Source organism: Xiphophorus couchianus, chromosome 4 (genome assembly GCF_001444195.1).
Source record: "Xiphophorus couchianus chromosome 4, X_couchianus-1.0, whole genome shotgun sequence".
In the NCBI taxonomy this organism is placed as follows: domain Eukaryota; kingdom Metazoa; phylum Chordata; class Actinopteri; order Cyprinodontiformes; family Poeciliidae; genus Xiphophorus; species Xiphophorus couchianus.
Window position 1 is genome coordinate 18,804,371 of NC_040231.1, and position 22,447 is coordinate 18,826,817.

At 38.1% G+C, this 22,447-nt stretch overlaps 2 protein-coding genes across 3 annotated transcripts in view; one reads left to right on the forward strand and one right to left on the reverse strand.

Annotated features, from left to right (window-relative positions):
• pde3b (phosphodiesterase 3B) overlaps nucleotides 1–10,798 on the forward strand; it is a 49,167-nt gene extending 38,369 nt beyond the window's left edge. Inside the window, exons 5-16 of the mRNA XM_028015351.1 lie at nucleotides 663–763; nucleotides 866–1,088; nucleotides 1,201–1,292; nucleotides 1,580–1,734; nucleotides 1,991–2,125; nucleotides 2,330–2,441; nucleotides 3,003–3,116; nucleotides 3,368–3,567; nucleotides 6,911–7,114; nucleotides 7,223–7,384; nucleotides 9,164–9,416; nucleotides 9,916–10,798. Coding sequence (XP_027871152.1) covers nucleotides 663–763; nucleotides 866–1,088; nucleotides 1,201–1,292; nucleotides 1,580–1,734; nucleotides 1,991–2,125; nucleotides 2,330–2,441; nucleotides 3,003–3,116; nucleotides 3,368–3,567; nucleotides 6,911–7,114; nucleotides 7,223–7,384; nucleotides 9,164–9,416; nucleotides 9,916–10,118 — 1,954 coding nt within the window. The 3' untranslated portion in view covers nucleotides 10,119–10,798. The remainder of the gene's footprint in view (nucleotides 1–662; nucleotides 764–865; nucleotides 1,089–1,200; nucleotides 1,293–1,579; nucleotides 1,735–1,990; nucleotides 2,126–2,329; nucleotides 2,442–3,002; nucleotides 3,117–3,367; nucleotides 3,568–6,910; nucleotides 7,115–7,222; nucleotides 7,385–9,163; nucleotides 9,417–9,915) is intronic.
• A 5,162-nt stretch (nucleotides 10,799–15,960) lies between these two features.
• Nucleotides 15,961–21,474, reverse strand: cyp2r1 (cytochrome P450, family 2, subfamily R, polypeptide 1). Of its 2 annotated transcripts, none has more exons than XM_028015842.1 (5): nucleotides 21,335–21,474; nucleotides 19,004–19,145; nucleotides 18,266–18,898; nucleotides 17,845–18,174; nucleotides 15,961–16,940 (listed from the first exon to the last, which is right to left on the reverse strand). In XM_028015842.1, the coding sequence occupies exons 2-5, from the start codon at nucleotides 19,116–19,118 to the stop codon at nucleotides 16,723–16,725; spliced, it is 1,296 nt and encodes a 431-aa protein (XP_027871643.1). In that variant the 5' UTR covers nucleotides 19,119–19,145; nucleotides 21,335–21,474; the 3' UTR covers nucleotides 15,961–16,722. The 2 variants fall into 2 exon arrangements, with proteins under 2 accessions (XP_027871643.1, XP_027871641.1); XM_028015840.1 differs by lacking the exon at nucleotides 21,335–21,474 and adding an exon at nucleotides 19,574–20,079.
• Between the last annotated feature and the right edge of the window lie 973 nt (nucleotides 21,475–22,447).

The window sequence follows — 22,447 nt, forward strand, 5'->3', positions numbered from 1 at the left end:
TTGAGACGGGGCGTGCTGTGGTTGCGCAGGGGGTTAGCACGTCCCACGTTTAGAGGCCTTAGTCCTCGACACGGGTTCGACTCCTGGTCCCGACGACCTTTGCCGCATGTCTTCCCCTCTCTCCTCGCCCTCCTTCCTGTCTGCCTACTGTCGCAAAAATACGAGCCACTAGCGCCGCAAAAACTCTTCGGAGAAAAAAAAAGAGAAAAAAAAAGATTGAGACAATAGGAGCTACAAAATTATCCACAAAGCTCTGTTCTATTCCCTGCCAAACTTCGGTGATTACATATAAAAAACTAATTACTTTCTAGGTCTGGTTTTATTTAGCAGTCTGACATTTTGAAATTGAGAAACAGGGATCAATTGGTGCTGTAATTTCTTTTTTTCTTTAACCTGAAATGTTTCACAAATCACACCTTAGAAAAGAAAAATTGATGTACGACTTTTACTACAGCATAGAGCTTCTTGCTGTTCAGAAGCATGTAGAAATAAAACTTTGGCTTCTTACTTTTACAAAACTTTGAGAGTTCTCACAGAAACTGCCGTGGGTCTCTATAGAATGATTCCACTAGATGGCAGGAGAGCACTTCAGTGTTGAAGGATAGATGAGCTTTGCTGTCCTGATGAGCAAAAACATCTGAGTTTGTGACTTTTTGTAACAGCTCAAGCCTGACCAACGGTCCCAATGCAAACCTGCTCACCATTCCCAAACAGAGGTCTTCCTCTGTCACCCTAACATACCACGCAGTCCCCAGAAGAACAGGTGAGGCTTAACTACCCAAACTTGCATATGTTATTAAACTGCTATGGCTCTGCTTCAGTGTTACCCCTTTATCTATCCCCATATTCTTATGCTCCTTTCTAGGCACGTCTCCCAGCCTCAGCCCAGTCACCTCACCAAGCTATAGCCCCCCCACACTAAATACAGGCTCCTCATCATCCCTCACCCCTCGGCTGCCCGTGGAGTTCCCCGACACTGCGGACTTCCTGACAAAGCCGAGCGTTAATCTGAACCTCCACAAGCCTTTAGTCAGCTCCACTGATTTCCAGCAGGCCTTTCGTAGCTCTACCTTCTCTCTGTGCACCAGGTGAGACATGTACTGCGGAAGTCCCATGTGACCTTTGTCTCACTTTATCCCAGTCTTGTATCAATAAATTTGCAGTACACATGCCAATATGATCTGTCGTTGTCTACTAAAGCTGTGGTCGTCAGATGCTCAAGGGAATTTCCAGCAGTGAGTCGGGGGACTCTCATCAGCTGTTGAACAGCGAGGCTCAACGCAGGCGCTCAGGTACAAACTGTCATGCCTACTGCACGCCACAGAGTGGAATCCAGTTATGCAGACAATCTCGTTTGGTGACCCAGTATAGTTAAAGAGAAACTCCTCTTTGAGTAGTTTCATATACTAATGCTGCCCTCTGCTGGACTCATTAAAAATACTGCAATTGTTGAGAATAGACTTACATTTTAGACAAAAGCTATATAACGACGTAATATAATAACCAGCAACTGCACTCTTTTATTCTTTCAGACTAGTGTTAACATTACATTCTCCTTGTGTTTTATTTGTGTTCACAGTGGTTGAAGGGCTGGAGTATGCTGGGGGGGATTTTATAAAGGAAGAGCAAGACGTGACGGGAGATGGGAAGCCAGACGCTAAAGGAGACCTGGGTGTAGTAGAGGAGGAGAAGGAGAAGAGGCCCATCACTGAGCTGCAGACTCAGAAAGCAGAGGTGAGCTTGATCAGACTGCTTCTGCTCGACATGAGTCACCTGGGTATTAAGATCAGAGGAGTGGGTACTTTTAATATTTGCCCCTCTGACCTAATGTGTTTTAAAGACTTGTATGTTGACTTTCATCAACCTACAGCTTCTTAACTTATGGTGGACATGCATGACATATTTTGTTATTTCTTCTTCTTATTTTGTCTTAAAATTATTATTGTAGTTATTCCTTCTTTTTATGTGTTTGCTTTGTGGTTGTCTTCAGGGGGAACAGGAGTTCAGACTTGATTCCATGCTGGAGGACCATGAGGGTCTCATGGAGAAGATGGACACCTGGAACTTCCAGATCTTTGAACTGGTGGACACAACAGGAGGGAAGACAGGAAGGATCCTCAGCTACGTTAGTACCAAAGCGATAAACTCAACATTTACAGTTCTATTTCCTTTGATTATTTAAAGTTAATGACCTTATGAATATACATGTATGGACTTGCAAAGGAAAGAGGTTGTTCGTAACCAAAGAGAGCAACTTAAATTATACCAAAGATGCATGCTGTAATACAGTTTCCCGTTTTTATTTAAGCTCAAGTTCATGTCTTCCCAGGTGACATACACGCTTTTCCAGGATATGTGTCTATTTGAGATCTTCAAGATCCCTGTGAAGGAGTTCATGTCCTACTTCTGTGCTCTTGAAAGTGGCTATAGAGACATTCCCTGTAAGTGTCAAACTGTGCTGAGACCAAAACATTTGACATACTTTTTTTTTTTTTGTCAAACTGATCTCTATGTGTACCTTTTGATTGATTTCAGTGGGATAGACCTTTTAGGGATGCACCGATCTGACCATTTTGATTGATTGATTGGGATTAATATTGCCGTTATGACCAATAACAGATATTTACCTGTCATATATTCATAATTCATTTCCATACCCTTGTTGAAACCATGAAAAAATTACCATGTCACTGTCTTTGCTTACTTGCTTCAAGTAAAAGCCTATAATCCTGCGCTGCATTACTGTCAGTACATATCTTTACTGTCACTAAAAATAAACCCAAGCTATTATCACATGACCACCCTCCTCCCCTCCACTTCCTGAAACACATAAAAAAAAGGCAACAAGATGAAAATGACTATTGGTGATTAATATCGGACTGATACATAATTTAAAGAAACTGGTCGATAACGATGTTTGTGCTGATAAAACCTGCACTCAAGTATTTATTATATTGTTCCACAGGGATAAATTTCATTTGCACTGTTCTGCATTAAAACAGATCATAACCGGGTCCATGCTACAGATGTCCTCCATGCTGTTTGGTACTTAACCACTCGACCAATCCCTGGGTTTCAACAGATCCACAGTGAGCATGTGACAGGAAGTGACACAGGTAAATACTACCGAGTCATCAAAAAAAGAAACATCATAATTATCCAGCATGGTTATATGCATCACGTTTGAATAAAAATCCATTGAGCACTATCTCCTCTCACCTTCTGATGTAAGATTTCTGTCATGTAGCACAATGTTTATTTTACATTATAAGTTTTCTTCCTTATCTTTGATAATATATATTTTTTTAGTTTGTACTTTTTTGTGTCTGTCCTTAATAAGATGTCAAACTGTTTTATTTTTTCCCAGATTCAGATAGTGGAATTTCCCCAGGCAGGATATCATACGCCACCTCCAAGAGCTCCTCCATTTCAGATGACAGCTACGGCTGCCTGGCCTGGAACATACCTGCCCTGGAGCTCATGGCCCTTTATGTAGCAGCTGCAATGCACGACTACGACCATCCTGGTCGTACAAACGCCTTTCTAATAGCCACTAATGCACCTCAGGTAACCTGTTGGTCTAGTATATTTAAATGTTACTATAAATAATGAATGCATTTACTGACGAACATTTTCCTTTTAAAGTTTTGCACACCCCAGAGGTTCTTGACAATATAGTGTAAGCATTTACTTGGCTCTCTTGTGAAAATGTATACTTTTCAAATAAGTTCTTTTATTGCAGTAGTATATTTTGAGAGATTGGTGATTGGCCGATACTTACAGGTGAAGCCGATCTTATCTACTTCAGAAAAGGTCTTAAAAAAAACAAACAAGTGTCCTCTTCTGCTGTGCAGAGAGAAACAGGTTTAACTGACAGACCAGGCCATGGGTCATGTCTGCACATTTGTAGTTAACAATAGTCATCCCTCTGTTGCCAACTCAGCGACTTACTTGATATATTTATCAACATTTCCAATTTGATACCATGTCATCAATTTGATACCAAGTTACTTTGGGCGACTGTGGCTCTATGGGCAGAGTAGTTGTAGGTTCGATTCCAGCTTTCTCCTGCCACATGTTGATGTGCCCCTGGCAAGGCACTTAACCCCAAACTGCCTACTGATCTACATATCAGTGTATAAATGCGTGTGCATTTGTGAGTATAAAGCGCCTTGAGTGGTCGTAATGATTGGAAAAGCGCTATAGAAGTTCTGTCCATTTACCATTTACCAGCCAAAAATGGAATTGGCAGGTCAGACTTTTTAAGGACAGGTAATCGGTAATCCTTCCTGTTTTGAGGGGTGGTTAGAATAACTTGGCCTCTTGGTCATGTGTAATACCCCAGTGAAGCAGAAAGTTATGCATTACAAATGAAAATTTATATGACACCAATCAAGTGAGACCATTTTGTAGAAATTGTTAGTGTCACCACTAATGGTGTCACCAAAAAATAAATACATGAATAAGTTTTTTTCCCCCCCCCCACATATATTTCACAAATAAATGCATTCAAATTAAATGTTGGATTTTTTTTATATTTCAGTGTAAGATTTTGTTGCAATAAAATGTATATTTTCTAGGCTTTCTTGACATATTCAGCAGCAATGTTAATAAATGCAGAGGGTGATATAGTCCTAAAATCTGTAATTTTTGTCTTTTTAAATAGGTAGAAATATATCCTGGAGGTTTTACTCCCACCTTCCTCTTTTATTTAACTCAAGTCACCTGACTTGCAACAACAGTTTTCCAATGTTTCTGTCCTGCATGAAGCACATAATGCAACCTCATCCATTATCTCTGTCTGCCATCCACTGAGCACAGAGGGTCATTGTTTGCTAAGCTTTCAACCTGACCTTTAAAAGGATTTTTCTTTTCTGAAAACCATCAATCGTAAAGCAAATATCAACTTTGGCGTCTGGGCTCGAGGCAAACCCTGTGAGTGAGATAATCACATGTCTGGCTCTCTGCTGTGTTCTTAACCAAAATCAGTGGATGGGTTCATCAATTACTCTTAATTTGAACGAATGCTCTTTAAAGTGTGCCAATGTGTCACTGCCAAGATTGTACAAAATGTTCACTTATACTATTATTATAAAATTAGCAAAACGTTTCTCTTTAGCTTCCCCAGTTTCTCTGTCTCTCCTTGCACACAGATCCTATAGTTATGTTAGGTGTAAAACAAATTCAAATTAATTTGAATATGTGGTGGCTGAAGATCAGCACAATGTCACACTAAAATGTAAAATGCCCGGATGTTGAAATGTCTGCTTCAGATGCAATAAACTTAACTACAAGCTTGAAGAGGCACCTGGAAACAAACAGAGCCCAGTAAGGAGAAAAAAGAATCCTGGTTTTACAGCCATAAACAGGAATGGTTAGCTTTTAAAACATATTTCATGAATTGATTGGACCAATGAGAACGACAGACTTCTGGTGTGTTTGTGTCAAGCTGGCAGTTACAGTTACAAAATTATTCCTTAGTAATGCTGTGGAAAAAAGAAAAGATTATATGGAGAGAAATAAAAGTTTCTTTCTTTTCATTTTGCTTTTGTGGTATTTTGTATACTTTACATAGCTGATAGTCTTTGAACATGTTTAAGTACATATCTGTACTTACAACATTAAAGTTGCCGCATGTAACTTTTGCATTAAAAATGGTTTTTACATACTTGCTCCTGGTCAGAAACAACCAATCAGAGCCAGGAGGAAGGTCTTAGCGCTGTCAATCGCTTCTGTATGCACTTCAAAATGTGCTACTGGTGGAGAATCAAATTACCACTACAGGGAAACTTTTTATCCATCATCGGTGGCCATACTAACTAGCCTGAGCATTCGTGGCAGGCTCCGTTGTGGGGAACTAGCTGTAGCCTAGCAGTGGGAAAGGAGGATGTGAGCAGCACCATGTGCAATAACAATGTATTCAGATCTGTATCCATTTAACACTAACATATTTACAAGCTTCCATTTATAAATTCTCTTCATCCAATCTGATTGAAATTGTGTTTAACAATGATAAATTGGGAAAAACATCAGACTCTACACCTCTAATTGCATTCTTGTTCTTCAAGAACTGCTTTTATTGAGTCTGAATGCTCACAAATGCCACATTTTTCTGAATTTAATGTGTAAAACACAAGGTTTAACATTTCACAAGGCCTCATATTGTCAATAATCCATTTTTCTCTATGTACTTATTCTTATAATTTGATAAATAATGTATGCAGATGTCTGTAAAAGACAGCAGTGTTTGTTCAACTGTGTCTTATTTTCTTTAGGGTGTATTTTTCCTTTAGTTTTACAGGTTAATATTTAACTTGAGTGTTTTTCCTTGCACCCCTTTTCCTTAGTTACTTTCTGTTCAACTGCTTTTATGTCATCAAGCAAATGTAATACAAATGTAGATCACATGCAAGACTAGCTACTGCTCACGTAAAAGGTTCATCCCATTGTTCTCTATAATGCACACGAGAGCAGGAAAAAGTAACCACTTCTTCCAGTTTTGATGTGTTTTCACAACCAGTGATAGGACTCTCACTGTCTCCGTTTAGTCAAAAAAAAAAAAAAGGGTCAAAAGAAAGGAGATGGACCTTGAACTGGTTAATTGCTGACGGTGTGGTGAACTACCGTCTGCATCAAAAGACTGCTACATTTGTCATTGTGTTTGCCTTTAATCATTACAGTCATTACACTAAAATATGCCTAATATGTCTTTCATAACCATTTATCTTTGTGCGTTTTTATCTCTTTTATGGATTTTTTTGTTGCTATTTTTAAATCCTTCACAAATGGCTATGTCTTTGCAGATACATTATCTAAAAAATGCATTAGTGAAGCTTCTTAACTAAGCATTAGGAACCACCTTACTCTGCAGTTCGTCACTTGTTTGTTTTGTTTCTCCTGTCAATTATAGGCAGTGCTGTACAATGATCGCTCAGTCCTAGAGAACCATCATGCTGCATCTGCCTGGAGCCTCTACCTGTCCCAGCCCGAGTACAACTTCCTGGCCAACTTAGATCATGTTGAATTCAAGCGTTTCCGCTTCCTTGTCATCGAGGCAATACTGGCCACAGACCTCAAGAAGCACTTTGACTTTCTGGCTGAGTTCAATGCCAAGGTGCACTGTCACACCAGTCATAAATCACATCATCATTGATCTCCTCATTTCTGGAATCTGTTGTGGTAAAAGAAAAAAAGGCATCCATGTGTGTTTGTTTGTTAAAAGGTAAACGATGTAAACAGTCCAGGAATTGATTGGACCAATGAGAACGACAGACTTCTGGTGTGCCAAGTTTGTATCAAGCTGGCAGACATCAATGGACCGGCCAAAGTCCGAGACCTGCACCTCAAGTGGACAGAAGGCATTGTTAATGAGTTTTATGAGCAGGTACAGTCTGTACAATAATAGAGCAAAGTTTACTCACTGGCCATTTTATTATTCATGTGTTACTTTGTTGAATGTTACTTTGTCATTCAACAAAGTAACAGAAACATTCCTCAGAGGTTTTCTTTTACATATCAACATAATGACATCACTCTTTCATTGACTGTAGATCCAATATTGGAATCTCTTGTTCCACCACATCCCAAAGCTGACTGTAGGATTACAATGAACTCATTTCTTGAACTCATGTTCAAGAAAATCGGTTTGAGATGTTTTGAGTCAAAGTCACCATCGGTTACACAGTGGTCTGCAACAATAAGTAGACTTTTGTAAACTGTTTAGGTAGATGTAGCTAGAACATATCTCTCACAGCATTAGAACACCACCAGCAGAAACCTGAACCGTTGATGCAAGGCGGGATTGTTTCATGCTTTCATGTTATTTTCTCCAAATTCAGACCCTTCTGTATTAATGTTGCAGCTGAATTCGAAACTCCTAAGACAAGGCAACAAATTTGCAATCTGTCACGGTCCAATTTTGGAGGATTTGCTAATTCTAAAATCAGTTTCCTCTTATTAGCTGATGGGAGTGGCACCCATTGTGGTCTCCTGCTCCTTTAGATAATCTGTTTCAAGATTCAGCTTGTTGTGGGTTTTTATTGGGTTTTTTCTATAAACCAAGGAGATCGATCAGCAGACCAACCCATTAGTTTTGTGCCATTTTCAAAGTGGATGGATGGATGTGAAAAAATTAAAGGCTCAGAAGGCCCTCAGAATGGACTGGATCATGCAGAAGAATTATAAAATCGATTTTCTACATTATGTTGCGGTTATCTCTGTTTCATATATGCTTCCGTTAAACTTTGTAATGACAATACTATGAAGATAATGATGCGTTTGCCTATAACTTTGGGAATGTTTGACCTTTTCCAAAATAGTTTCTGTTCTGCACAATGAAACTTTAGGAATTGTTTATGAAGAACTGTTGGACTGAATTAGTTTTTCTTTAATTTTAGACCTTTTTTTTCTATATTTCATTCCTGAATTATAGGAATGAATGCATATTAATAGACATGATATACTTGGATCTCACCGTTCTCTGCAATAGAGAAAAAGTAGCGGAAAATTGCTTCTTTTTTATCTTTTACCTTTGCACTGTGCTTACCATTTGAAGTTTTGGTGAATTGCGGTAATATTTATTGTTTTGATCCATGAGCGTACACCCACCCCCATCCCATTACAACTAACATTTTTTCTGAATCAACCCTTTGAGAAACCTCGTCATTATCTAAACGTCAATGTTACTACAACGAACTGGAGCAAGCACACAATTCAAAAAAGAAAAACTTAATGGAGAAAGTTAATTGACATCTCTTAATTCCTCTCACAGATAGAAGTCATTTTAAATCTGCCATGTTTGTTCCCCTCTGTTTGATTTCAGTCTTGATGGACTGAGCTACCTTTTAATCAGGTTTCTCTGTACTCCATAATGAAAGCACAAGAACCTGTAGAACACGTATTTGTTTTATTTCAATTAAAAAAAACAAAATAATCTACTCTAATTCACAATAGTTAAGTACTATGTTTTGATAGTTTCCCAGGACACTCCCTTATGATCAATAATGGATGGACGTATAAAAGCCCATCCCTACCCTGACTATTAGTTAAATAACACCTTAAGAGAAACCTCGAGTCAGATTGAGCAGATCTTGAACACCAGTTTGAATTTCTCATCATGTGTCTCATTAAAGCAGCTTCTAACGTAAGCTTTTGTTATCTGCAGGGCGATGAAGAAGCAAGGTTAGGATTACCCATCAGCCCCTTCATGGACCGCTCTGCACCGCAGCTGGCCAAGCTACAGGAGTCCTTCATCACCCATATTGTGGGACCTCTCTGTAACTCCTACGATGCTGCCGGTCTCCTTCCTGGTCACTGGGTAAATGAATCGGAATCAGATGAAGAAGATGATGAAGCACAGGAGGACACAGATGAAGAAGAAGATGAGGAAGATGAGTTAGAAGTTGATCTTGGAACAGGTTAGATTTAACAGTCACAGCTCTTTTATTGATTCTCATTTGATTTGAGGGGCAACTTAATTTTAAAAGCAGCGATGTGGCTTTTGCTTCATTCATGCTTTTAAAGAATATTTTAATATGTATGGCTACTTCTCTTGTTTTTTGGTAACACCGCTAAAACGGAGTAAATGAAGATTCCATCTAAAGCGCTCCACGCCAAAGGAATGCAAAATCTTTAGTCTATGATATCCAGGAACTTAAAGGCCTACATGCTTTTTTCTGATTGGCGAGAAAAATAGGAGGACTTTTCGTGATTGTTGTTACCATGTATTTTAAAAGCGCCACCTGGTGTTCAGTCCTAGTCATTCCATATGAATCTAATGTCATGACACTGACAAGAGTCTGACATTTAATCCATTTTGTTTTATGTTTGTTCATTTTTGCATTGGGAGATTTTTTTCAGTTCTTCACACCAGCATGTATTTCCTTTAAGATGTTTGTTTCCGTTACTCACTTGTAGGAAGGACGAAAGGTCGTCGCAGGTTGTTCAGCTGCATCATGCAGCACCTGACAGAGAACCACAAGGTTTGGAAGAAGATCATTGAGGAGGAGGACAAGAACAAAGAACTTGGCAAACAGCAGCAGCCGGACAGCTTGCCCACCTCCCCGTCAGATGACATCCAGGTCATCCAGGAGGAGGAGGAGGGGGAGGAGCGTCAGTAGCAGGAGGACAAAGTGAATGTGCAAAGCTGCACGAAAAAGCAAAGGAGAAGTTGTGGAAGTACTGAAGTTCTTCAACCATCTGCCTTTTACTGACACAGAGACAGAGAGTCAATAGATGCACATAAAACATACTTTGTTCCCGCTCTATCCTGAACACACACATTAAATGATTCACTGTGCAGACACTCAAATGTTAAAACAGTCACGTCGTTTTTCAGAGAAACAAAAAGGCCTTACTACTGTGAGCGGATCCTTACTGCAACGGTAGGGGCCCAACCCCTATGCACTTTCATCCCATGGAGAGTCAAGTGCAAACAGACATAAAAGCACCAGAACCAAGGGTAAAGGTGCAGAAGAGGACTGTGGAAGGGGGTCCAGCATTAACTTTTCCTCCATGGTGAATTGGCTGTGATGCTGCCTTGAATGCAAAGCGCTTAACACTTAACACCTCCTTTAGGTACAAAGTAGTTCCTGTTTATTTAAAATAATTAAACGAAAGGTAGAGGAAAAGTACTGAAGCAGGTGGTATCCTTAGCCCTTACCAAAGTGAACAGTCCGGAAGACAAGAGACTGAAACTGCTTCAGCCTCAGTGTCAAGAAATATATCTATATCTATATCTATCTATCTAGTATATATATCTATATATATATATAGATATAGATATATATATATATATATATATATATATATATATATATATATATATATATATATAGATATAGATAGATATAGATATATCTAGATATATAGATATATATATATATAGATATACTGTATATCTATATAGATATATGTCTATATAGATCTATATCTATATAGATATATGTCTATATAGACATATATATATATATATATAAATAAAGAAGAATCAAAAAATATATTTATTTTTTGAGTATATACATAAGCTGATGTGCCTGTCTGAAACTTTACTAAGTCCATTTTGGCCCAGAGTTTTGGCTTGAGAAGTTTCCTCTCCTTGCTGGTGACACGAAACACTGTATCAGACTCAGTCACAGAGACTTTATTGAAATGTTGACTGATTAATAGCATTATATCTGCATCGTTTTTGATGCTTTTATTCATGTGTACCACCATACTTCCCCCAAACCCACCTTAACTCTCTGTTCTTTGTTGAGTTTGAGTGTGACTATTTCTGACCGGAATGTGACAGAGAGAATGAGCAGGGAGAACGAGAGCACATCTTTAAACATGTTAGTGTGTATTTTGCGTGTCTTTGTGTGTCATTTTAGCATTGTTTGATTTCAAATCAGTAAAATGTCCTCTGGCGTTTGACGTGTTGCATTCAGATCAGGAGTGCTGATTCAATGAACGGATTCTTTATGTTCCTTTTGGTTTTTTGATTACAAGTATTTTTTTAAAGGTTACTCAGGATTCATGCAAAGTTGATTAATTATTTTGCAAGAATTTATGTCATTCATATGAAATACACTTTAAAAACTAAAGAAATTTTAAAAAATGGGGGTGATTGAAGTAGTTTGTAATCTCTTAATGAACTTTACTACAAACAGATTCAAGATGATGAAGTCCTCTGTGGTAGAGTTGCAGGCAGAATGTGCTGTCTCTTGGTTTAATTCATACACTGTTTGCAAAATTGTTTTACAACCTCACTGGAGAAGAAAATAATCATGATTGTCACCAGACTACAAATGTCTTTTCTGCAGCAACATAACAATCAGTCTTGCAGTTCTTGAATAATATAGTAGGTTTTTGTTTCGACATCACACAGGCTAGCAGTTTTTTTTTCAACTACTTCACATAAATTATCCTTTTTTTAAAGACTTGTATCCAAACCCACAATTTAGCCAGTGTGTAAAAAAAAGATGCCCTGTTTTAATGTCTCTTTGGTTTTGTTTATATACACAAATATATATATATAGAACATGTAGTGTCACAAGGCAGGTTAAAAACATAGTAATTCTCAATCTGTTTTTCAATTTCTGTCTAAACTCTTGGCATTCCACTTAATATGATATTTTATCAAAGGGAAGGCAGAATTGTTACTTAGGTCTTTTATCACCTTATTAACTCATAATCCCTGCAGAAAATGTTAAGCAAGCTGAGTAATATTTAATGACGGAAAATAAATACCTTTGTGCACATTTTAATACCAAACAAGTGTTTAGCCACTGTACAAAAAGAGTATGTGCATATAAATATATATTTTTGAAATAATCAAATGAATGCATCTGTTTTCTACACGCAGCTGACATCGTGTACATCCTGTAATTATGACCTTTTTGTGTTTTCAGAGTGTTCATCTTTTTCCAAATGTGAAACTTGTGTAGGGAGCAAGGTTTTCTTTTCTTCTCTGCTCCAGCCTCACGCCTCCCTCCAATTTTTTTGTACCATAACCACTCTTGTCTCCTCTATTCACTCTCACACTGTTGTATCGCTTGATCCAACTAGTGCCAAACTTTCCCCGCATCTTGTCATGTGTTGGCTGTGACGTGCTGATCTTAGACGTTTCTCTCGGCTCCATTGTTGTTTGTGCAAGAGCAACACATAGTGACGGAGGCGAGAGTTCTGACGAGCCCAGTTCTCTCACTTGGAACCGAGCCGGATCAGAAAGCCGTGGTAGCTCCTGACCTGACATTCTAGCTCATTGCGTTGTAAATGGTTGTTGACTTCTCACTGTGCAGATTCCCAAGCCACAGAGTCATCTGTGATTGTGCCATAAATACATCTATGAACAGTTGTTACCCTTATGTAGCATCCGTATACGTGCGTTTGTCTAATGTAACCATTCACCCGTATCTTTAATGTGGGACAGCCGATTTTTGTTATTTATAGATGCCATAAAACAACCATCCCTAAAGTATCAGCTGTCCTCATTGATTTTATTGTATTATTTTATTTGGGGTCTTATGGGTATTTGTGTGTCTGTGGGTCCAAACTATACATTGTTTTGTTATTTTTATTCCACACCACCTCAAAAAAAAGAAGAAGCTAATAAGCAATCAAAAACCACAGCCACATATGGGGTTTCACATAGCATCATTTGTTTCAAGAAGTTGTGCGAATCTTACCTTCAGTTTATCAGACTGAACAAGACCCAAATTGTCCTTTTTCGTCTCTTACTTCCATTCCATGTTTTCCCATTCAGTAGTTATGCAGAATGTCAGACAATTAGGAGCTGCCGCTGCTGCAAAGTAAGCAAAACACTGAATGTAAAATTTCCAGTTTCTGGAAGAAGACTGCACATGAAAGAGACATTCAAACTTTTTAGGGTCTGACCTAAAAAGTAACAGAGACTACAAACGTGTAGCCAGCATTAAAATTCAGAATCAACGTTAATGGCAAAGATTGTGTGCACAAAAATAAGGAATCTGATTCCAGTTTCTTGTCCTTAAAGCATATAGAAATTATACACAAATTTACAAAGTTTAAAGGTAATAAAATAAACGATAAAAGGAACAGTATACGCAAGTGTGTTCACAACCAATTTTCTTTCTATTATAAAGAAAAAGAAAGGAAGAAAAAAAGGATAAAAGAGTTCAAGAAATGCATTGTTTTAAAATTATTTCAAGTTTGTTTTCGATAATTTTATTAGTTTTGTTTTGCACTCAAAGCTGCCGGGGTTGAAATTCTGACACTCCTCATGCTATTGGTCTTTTGTGGATCCTATTGCTGGATACAGAAGTAGAAAGAGGATTGTTGTTTGTAGTTTTCAACAGGTTTCTGACACGCCTCTTAAAGAATCCCAGCCCACTCCTCTTTGGGAAAATGTTCCAAGCTCCTTCATATTTAATAACTCTCTTACGTTTGACCTTTATCTTCAGGTCACCCCCACAGTCACGTTAAGTCAGGGTTTTGACCAGGTCTGTTAATAGCATTAACTTTGGTCTTCATGATGTATTTCTATCACCAGCAGCAGATAATATTTTGAGTTAATGTCATGTTGCTAGACCCAAAACTGGGTCTAGCAAAGACTAGACTCAGTTTTGATAATACCTTTTCTTGTAAAATTTTCAAATATCTTTCTTTGATTGATTTTAACTCGACATGATTCCCAGTTGCAACAACCAGATTTTACATTTGGGCCAGTGCTTTTTGGTGTGTAGAGCTCTTCCTTCTTTCTCCGAACAAGCAGTGTCTCTGTAGCCAAAGAGCTCTGGTTTTGTCATATCCTTAAGGACTTTTTTCAGGAATGGATAATCTTTCTCTTTGTTCTTAGGAAGATGCAGTTTGATTTGAAGGTGTTTTTCCTACAAAGGTGGAATTCTTCCTGGACTGCAGTTCATTTCTGTGCAAAGCTTTAGTAATAGTTTTCATTGAGGTTAAGTCATTCATTTCTGTCTTGGCAGATGTTGTAGGGTCTTTAGACACATCTGTCACTAATTTTCATTACAGGCTCTTTCACCTCCACACTCTGCCAAACATGTTCTGTGGTTTGCTGCTTTCTTTCAATTTCCTGATGATACATTTCTTTAGTACTTGACATTTGTAATTGTGTTTTATGTAAATTGAGAAAAACACATTCATGTTAACTTGATTTTTTTCAACTGAGCATTAATGAAATGACAGAGTCAGTTCTTAAGGCAGCTAAAAAAATTGACTTTTGGAGTTGTTTTGTGGAATGACTTCATTTTTGTAGTAAAAAAAAAAAAAAGGCATCCAAAATAAGATGTTTGAAAAAGATGTGTTAAATATTCTTTATCACCACTTTGGTGCATAATGTGGTTATAAAAGGTGGAACATGAATCAAAGGATATCAGAACCAGCTCCAGGAAGTCTGTTTGGAAATATTTCATTAAGTACTACTTTAAAATACTTCATATTTATAGGTCATCAGTTGTGTTGTGCTGATTCTTTATACAGTGAACACTGCCAGCATATAATACTGTTATTATGGTGGCTAAGAACCACCAATGTTAACCAACGTCCTTAAAAACGCTAATATTGACAACTACAGCTCACTCTCTCAACAATATTTTTCTAACTGGTATTCACATGGCAATGTACAAACAGATCACAGGCTACTCCACAGCTTTGCAAGCAGTAACCAGAATTTTAAAAGTCTGCTTTTCTAACATCCTGCAGTACCTAACTGTGCTGCAAAGCTAAGATAAACAATGCTAATCACAGGAAAATTATTATTCTGATCCTTAAGACAAATCATAGAAAATTTTATTTATTTTTTAGGCAATTTCTGGTAAGCTTCATTTTGTTGACTGCTGCATTACATGTCACAGCCAAACATTAGCTTTTAGGTAAAATTGAAAAGTTCAACAGAGGTCATGTTTCCTTAGCTTCATATTAGTACAGCGGATGACTACCGTAGTCAAACCTGAGCCTGTGTTGTCTGATGTATGAACCCTGACTTGTGTGTCAGGCATACTTACGGTAGTTTGGTAACAAGGATCATAACATACTGTCTGCAAACATCTGTAATTTGCATCTGTGATTCAGGTAATTATACAATGCTTTGCATCTTGCCTGTCTACCTCTGATTGGAGAAAAATCTAAGAAGCAATTTGAAGTTGGCCTTTTGATGCTTATGAATTCCAGTTGTAGTCTTTTATGTCTTTTCATTCTATTAAGTTATTAACATTCCTAGTCAAACTGTATTTAGGTGTCCCAGTATATATTTCAAGCAACACATCTATTAAGTATTAGATTCTAGAAACAGTTTGCACTGAACAGTGACTTTCTCACTTCAAGTTAAAAGAAGATTTTTTTTTTTTTCTCAGACAACGTGAGCCCGAAGATTATTGAGTTTTCTTCAGGTTACATTCTGTGAAATATTTCTGCTAGTGACACATCAGAATAGTTGGAGTTGTTAAATTAATAATAACATAGAATTATGAATAACACAAAGGCTCATTTGGGAAAAAATAGCATTTAAGAATAACATTTTTGAAAGAAAAGGAAGGGCAAGTTTATGAATACACACAAAAAAATAAACATGTATACTACCAGGATTCCAAAAATACAACAAACATGTTACATATAAACACAGTACATTATTAGTACTGATAAGCACCATTTATCAAAAACCAGTATTGCAAAGTCAGTTTCTAGAAATCCATCAGGGTTGCATTTGCTTTCTAAGAGAAAGATTTTCCACATAGCACTATCCCTGGAGAAAGGTTCAGAGTCAGTCCAGATGACGTAAATCTTGGTCTAAAGCCAATTCCAATACACAGTTCAGAACTTTCTTGGAAAGTCCGTTAGTCCCATTTGGCCAGACAAATGCTGTATGAATAGCTGGTGTCATTAATTTCTCCAAAGCTGTCCTACAACATCAGTGATATGACCCATCATTGGTGTACATAATATAAATCATTGACCTAAACCATCGCCGCTGCGCCAAGGTTCACAGGCATTTCGTTTCTGGTTGCAGGAGCTCAGGGAATTAAATCAATAGCCCATCCGTGCTCCCAGGATGTCCATTCAACTCGTAGTGCCTCCCCGGCTGGTCAAAAGTACTGTGCAAACATGCATATATGCTTATAAAAATATATATATATCACTTGAATAAACCGATTGTTGTGTTAAGATGTCAGTGGGCATATGGATCACCAAAAGTCCTTTTAGAAGATGAGTATGCACAGGTGATTCTGTGCACTGCAGCTGACGAACCTACTTGTGGTAAGGAGTGCCTTCAGAGCATTGAAACCTCTGCTGCCTGCGGATAGCACAAATGGAGTAAGGTTTGGGCTGTAGGGTCATTCCAAGTTTGGGAGTTACAGTTGGAACGGTTCGTGGAGGGAACTGAAGATGAAACCTCTGCAGCAATGTGGTGAAAAATAGGAACATTTCCATTCGGGCCAGCTGCTCACCCACACAGTGACGCCTCCCTGAAAATACAAAATGTGCTCATTTAAACTCATGCTCATGTAGAAATAACTGGAACATGTGGCTACTATGTCCTTAAGTCCAAACAAGTGAAAGTTCATAAAAACATTACAGAAGGGAATCATGTGGGTTTTCAGAGAGAATGAATGAGTGCAACATGTGTAAAAAGAAAAGTTCTCCACATGTGGACATAAACTTATATGATAATACATGCTGGCTGCACAAGTTCACGTGAAGTAGGCAGCATTTACTATTGCAGTATTCACTAACAAGACTGAAGGATGAGCAGAATACTGCAGATTTGTAGTGGAAGATAAATTTTTAATTTTGTTGAGCCAACAATTGTTAAATTATAACCCCACTGAACCCCAAATTACAAAGAAATACTGTGATTTAGACAAATTTTAAAGCCTAATCAAAATAGTATAAAAGTAAAAAAAAAAAATCAGAATGATTGTTTTATAAAAATAGTATTCTGACTTTCAAGTGAAATAAAGAGTTGTTTTAGAGAAACAGGGGAGAAAAGAGAAACTTAAGTAAAAAGTGTGATATAAATCTAAAAATTGTAGGTTGCCAGGTATAACATGCACCTGGCAACTACAGTAAATTGAAGGTAAGAACTAACCTAAAAGCTGCATTCCATTCAGTCATTTTTGCTTTACCTGGTGTTAAGCTAATAAGCAGAGGAAATTTCACAAAAGGCACTTAAGTATTTTCCCCACATTGTAAATAGTGACAATGTTTTAGGTGTAATTTACTGTTTAATAGTTTCAGGTAGTTAGTAAAATATTTTATAGCAGAATTTATAAAATGCCTAGAGAAAAAGGCACATTTTCTATAGAAAGTGAATGTTTCTTGAACAAAATCTCAGTTTTTATTTCATAGGAGGAGCACAAGAATACTGACCTAACGAGAACGGAAGGAAGGCCTCACGCCTTATGAAATTGCCACTGTTGTCCAGAAACCTTTCTGGTAAGAAGACTCCTGGTTCGCTCCAGTACTTCTCATCAAAGTGCACTGAGTAGAGGTTTGTGATCACCATGGTTCCTTTAGGAATCGTGTACCCATTGACTTTTGCATCTTGGGAGGTGGCTCGGAAGATACCAAGAGGCACAATGTTGCAGAAGCGAAGGATCTCATGCAGAACAGCCTCCACGTAGGGCATCCTGTGCTTGTCCTCGAGAGAAGGTGGCCTCCCATTGGTCAGCACACTGTCGATCTCTCTGTGCACCCTCTCTTTGCATGACAAAACAGGAAAAATTACTCATTTGTTCAAAACATTTTGATCAAAACTTCTTGTTTTAATGATGGTACATCTTACACTTACCTTGTATGTTGGGGTAGAGGGCCATGTACAGCATAGCCCAACGCAGGGTGTTGGTTGTGGTCTCTGTGCCGGCTATAATGAGCTCCCCCACGGAATAGATGAGGTTCTCATAAGTAAAAGAACTCCTGGGATCTCCTGCGTTCTGCTCCAACTCGTCCAAATAGGCATCAACATAGTGCCGTGGTGCATGGGGCACCCTGCCTTGGGAAAATCCTATTATAACCTTTTGCAGGAAGTCGTACACTTCAGCAGCATTGTGGAACAGCTTCTGGTGTTTTCCAAAGGGCAGATATTCAATCCAAGGAAAGGCGTTGTAGAGGAGAGCCCAGCCGCTGACAGCCAGCTCCACGTTCTCACTGAAGATCTCAATCATATGCTGGAAGTTGCTGTCATCGTAGGTGAAACGCTGGCCAAAGATGATCAGATTGGTGATGTTTGACACGGCGTTGGTTACAAGGTGTTTTGGGTTGAAGGGTTTTCCCTTGTATTTGTCAATAGAATCAACTAAGAACATGCACTCTTCTGTGATTCTTCGCTCAAACAGTTTCTGGCTGCTGCCATAGTAACGGAAAGAGTTGCAGGCCAGCTTGCGATGATCAATCCAGCCTTTCCCGTACTTACAGTTTAGAAGACCTTTGTAAAGTGAGAAATAAAAACAAAAGAAGTTGAATTAGCCAAAATCCAACCACTGTCTCATTCTATGAACTTGTGTATGAGAAACATAAATCAGCAGCTTACCACCCATTTTGGTCATTTTATGAAATAGTGGCAGAGAAGGGCGATCAGCAAAAACCTCACTCTGGTGATAAAGGCATTCTTTTACACAATCATAACCATTTAATACCACGGTCATTATGCCTCCCAGGTCAAGACTGAAAATCTGAAAAAGAAACAGGAACATGAAGTCAGTTTTTTTTTTCATTCAGTCACACATATTTAAAAATAGGGCTAAATTAACTAAATGCAAGTTTGTTTTCTTTTGTTTTTTGTAAGTTGTTATTCATACATATAACTATATATGTATATATTATATATTTCAAATAATATAAAAAACCTGCATGGCTAAAAGGATGTCTATGTGGCTTCTTGGGAGGAGATTTTCATTTCTCGGAACTCTCTGATTTGTCAGCTGTCCTGCTCCAATCAAATTCTCCAGTCTGCCAAATGTTAGGGCGAGTCTCCTTTGTTCGTTTCATAGCTAATCCCAAGACTGTGCACGCTCGAAAGTGCGGAGGAGGGTCATGCCCTGCACGGTTTACAAGCGGCGCGCCGCGCCGCGCAATGCGCTCCAGGGAGTTTGAGTCTTACCTGCCCGTGAACTTCGCTTTGCCTCTTGAGAAAGACGTGCGGCTCAGTGGCGAGAGAAAAAATGTTTCCTATGATTGGAATGGGAGATGGACCGGGAGGAAACCCAGGGGGTCTCCTCTGCTTGACGAGCTGGCGCACCAGCAGGAATGCGAGGAGAACGACAGCCAGGCAGCTCAGAGCGAGCAGCGCCTCCGCGCGGGTCACCGGCATCAGGGACGGAGATTTTAGGGAAACCATTTTTGCGAAATGCTCTCCTGCCTGCTAAAACACTCCGAACCGACCTCGGTTTCTCCTCCGAGGAACTGAAGCGCATATGTATCATCTTGCATTTATTCTATCCCCCGCCTCTAAGCCCAAGATTGGCCAGAAAGTTAGAGTCAACTGTTGATGAACTTTGTTCTGCTCTTGATCAATAATCTCCCTCAGTTAGATGGTTATGAAGTGTACTTTTTAAAGGTCATTTAAAATTACTAACAACTCTTGCAGTCTATACAGCCACCCCCCTATGCAAACTGTTATTGATAATAAAAATATTTTAGATCTCAAAAGCTGTCATATATCTATAAATTAGTATGACTTAGATAAACATGCAGGCAACAGTGCATGTTCAAAGATTATCAATGGCACATGACATAATACACATCAGACAATTAATTGCACATTTAAATCTATTACTGAGAAAGAAAAAAGAATTAACCTCATGTGCATGTTAAGCAATCCCTGTTTTTGGGATACAATAAGAGCAAAGGATTTTGCAAGGACTTTGGGCGCAGCTTGCTTGAGCGAAAAATGCCTGTGTCAGAAGAAAAGGTGACATAAAAGTGAATTTAAAAGGTTCTTGCTGCTTTAAAGTTGTTTTAAAGTAAGCAATAGACTGGTTTTACACCCACATTATTGATATGTTTGCTACCTTCCTAAAATCACAATAAATACAGCAAAACAAAACAAAAAAACCTCAAAAGCAATAAATAACTTTGTAAACTTTTCATGACTGAATTGTTTAAATGTTTTGTACTTGTCAGTGCATAAAACTTAAATTAACTGGTAATGAACAGAGAAAAATGCAGGTTTTAGGTTGCTTACAGGAAAGCAATTGTGTAAACTCCAGTTTCCTAATATGAATTTAATCTGAACTTCAAAAGCAGTTGTTGTTTATCATTACATTGAAGTTGAACAAATTAAATTACCAATAATTGCTAAAAAATAAAAATATGAGCAACACTTTTCTTTAGTGACCAAATATCTAGCTGAACTGCTATTTCTAGGAAGTAGAGGTAGACGTGTTTTGGCTAAACTAAACATCCCTTGGCAAAACACAACAAGGTATTGACGAAAGAAGAGATTTAGCAAGAGTTCTTTGGAAAAGCAAAAATAAACATCACAATTGTGACTGGACTTTAGGAGAGAAGTCAACATTTTAAAGTCGACATGATTTTTGTTGGAAAAAAAAGTTGCAAAAAAGCTTTGATGTCAGTGACTACAATAAAACCAAAGACAAGTGACACACATTTGTCCTAAAATAATTTTTTGAACATCATGTACTCATGTTGTGCTCATCACAGTCTGGTAACACATAAATATTTTTGCAAGATTTTAACTAATCACTTAAATTAAATGATAGTACAGATATGTTTTCTTTCTTAGGTGAGTCTTTATGTAAATTAGATTCATTATTTGAAATCATTTTGAAAGTTAACAGCATTTCGGAAAATATTTAATCTATAACTGAGAAAAAAGAATAAAAATGGTATGTAACTCTACCTGAGTAAGTCTGGTTAAATGTTGCCAGGATTTTTGCAAAGATTAGCCCAGTATTCTGCTGCAGGTTGTTTCACCCCAACACAATAGAGGTTAGGTAAGATCAAGCTATACATGCAGAGGTGAAAGGTGAAGGCATGTGCTGCATTCCAGACTTACATGAGTATGCTTAAGGCCAGCAACTCTGCAGAAATGTGAGGACAGGTTGGTGCTGCCTTAGCAAAAAATCAAACAAAAACATGGTGATATTTGAAAATTGCATTTTTTTTAAGCAGACGATTTAAACTGAAAGTGCTTGAAAGGTCTCACACCAAACATCTGCCATGCACTGTGGTTCATTATGATTAATTTCTTATTAGTCGAAGTTGCATCTTTCTGTGCTCAGGCAGGTGGTACATTTCTCTTTTTCCATCTTTTCAGATAACCCAAAGGCTTCTGAAGACCTCTCAGTCATTCGGATTTGTAAGGATACTTATTTAGCATATTCTCTCAGATGACTTAGGTTTCTGCCAGCTCTCTGGAATAACATCTGGTTGTCATAATGTGGAGCCAATAACCAGAGCCAAATGCTGAAACAAGACTCTGAGACAAGGATATGACAGAACAGAGTCTAACTCTCTTCAAGCTACGAGTGGAGATCTCATTGTGGAGGAAAGAGAAGAGTCAGCGATTATTATGGTGGAGAAGGTATTTGGTGAAACGTCTGAGAGGCAAGTGAGAATGCTCACTTTTACCAGAAAAGCAAAAGCTCCAGTTCACAGATTTATGTTGGTGAATCTATAGGTTGCAATTGAAGAGACAGGAGTTCTTGAAGGAATTAACCGGGAAGTATAAATCACCTTTCTGTGCAATTCCACTCAATTAAAATCGCACTTCACAGACAGTCTGGGTTTTCTCCCATTTCTAATTCTTCTGTCCACCAAACAGAAGGAGAAGTTGTAATGTTGTAACGCTGATTTTCTGCGCCATTTTAGAAGGGTAATCTGTATGGTTTAGAATGGTTTGAGCAACAGCAGTGGAGTAGGTAAACAAAGACGTTCAATCCGCATTGGCCAAATATTTAATTAACATTAACAGCCATCTTGTTCGTTCACTTCTATCTTTACTGAAGGGGAT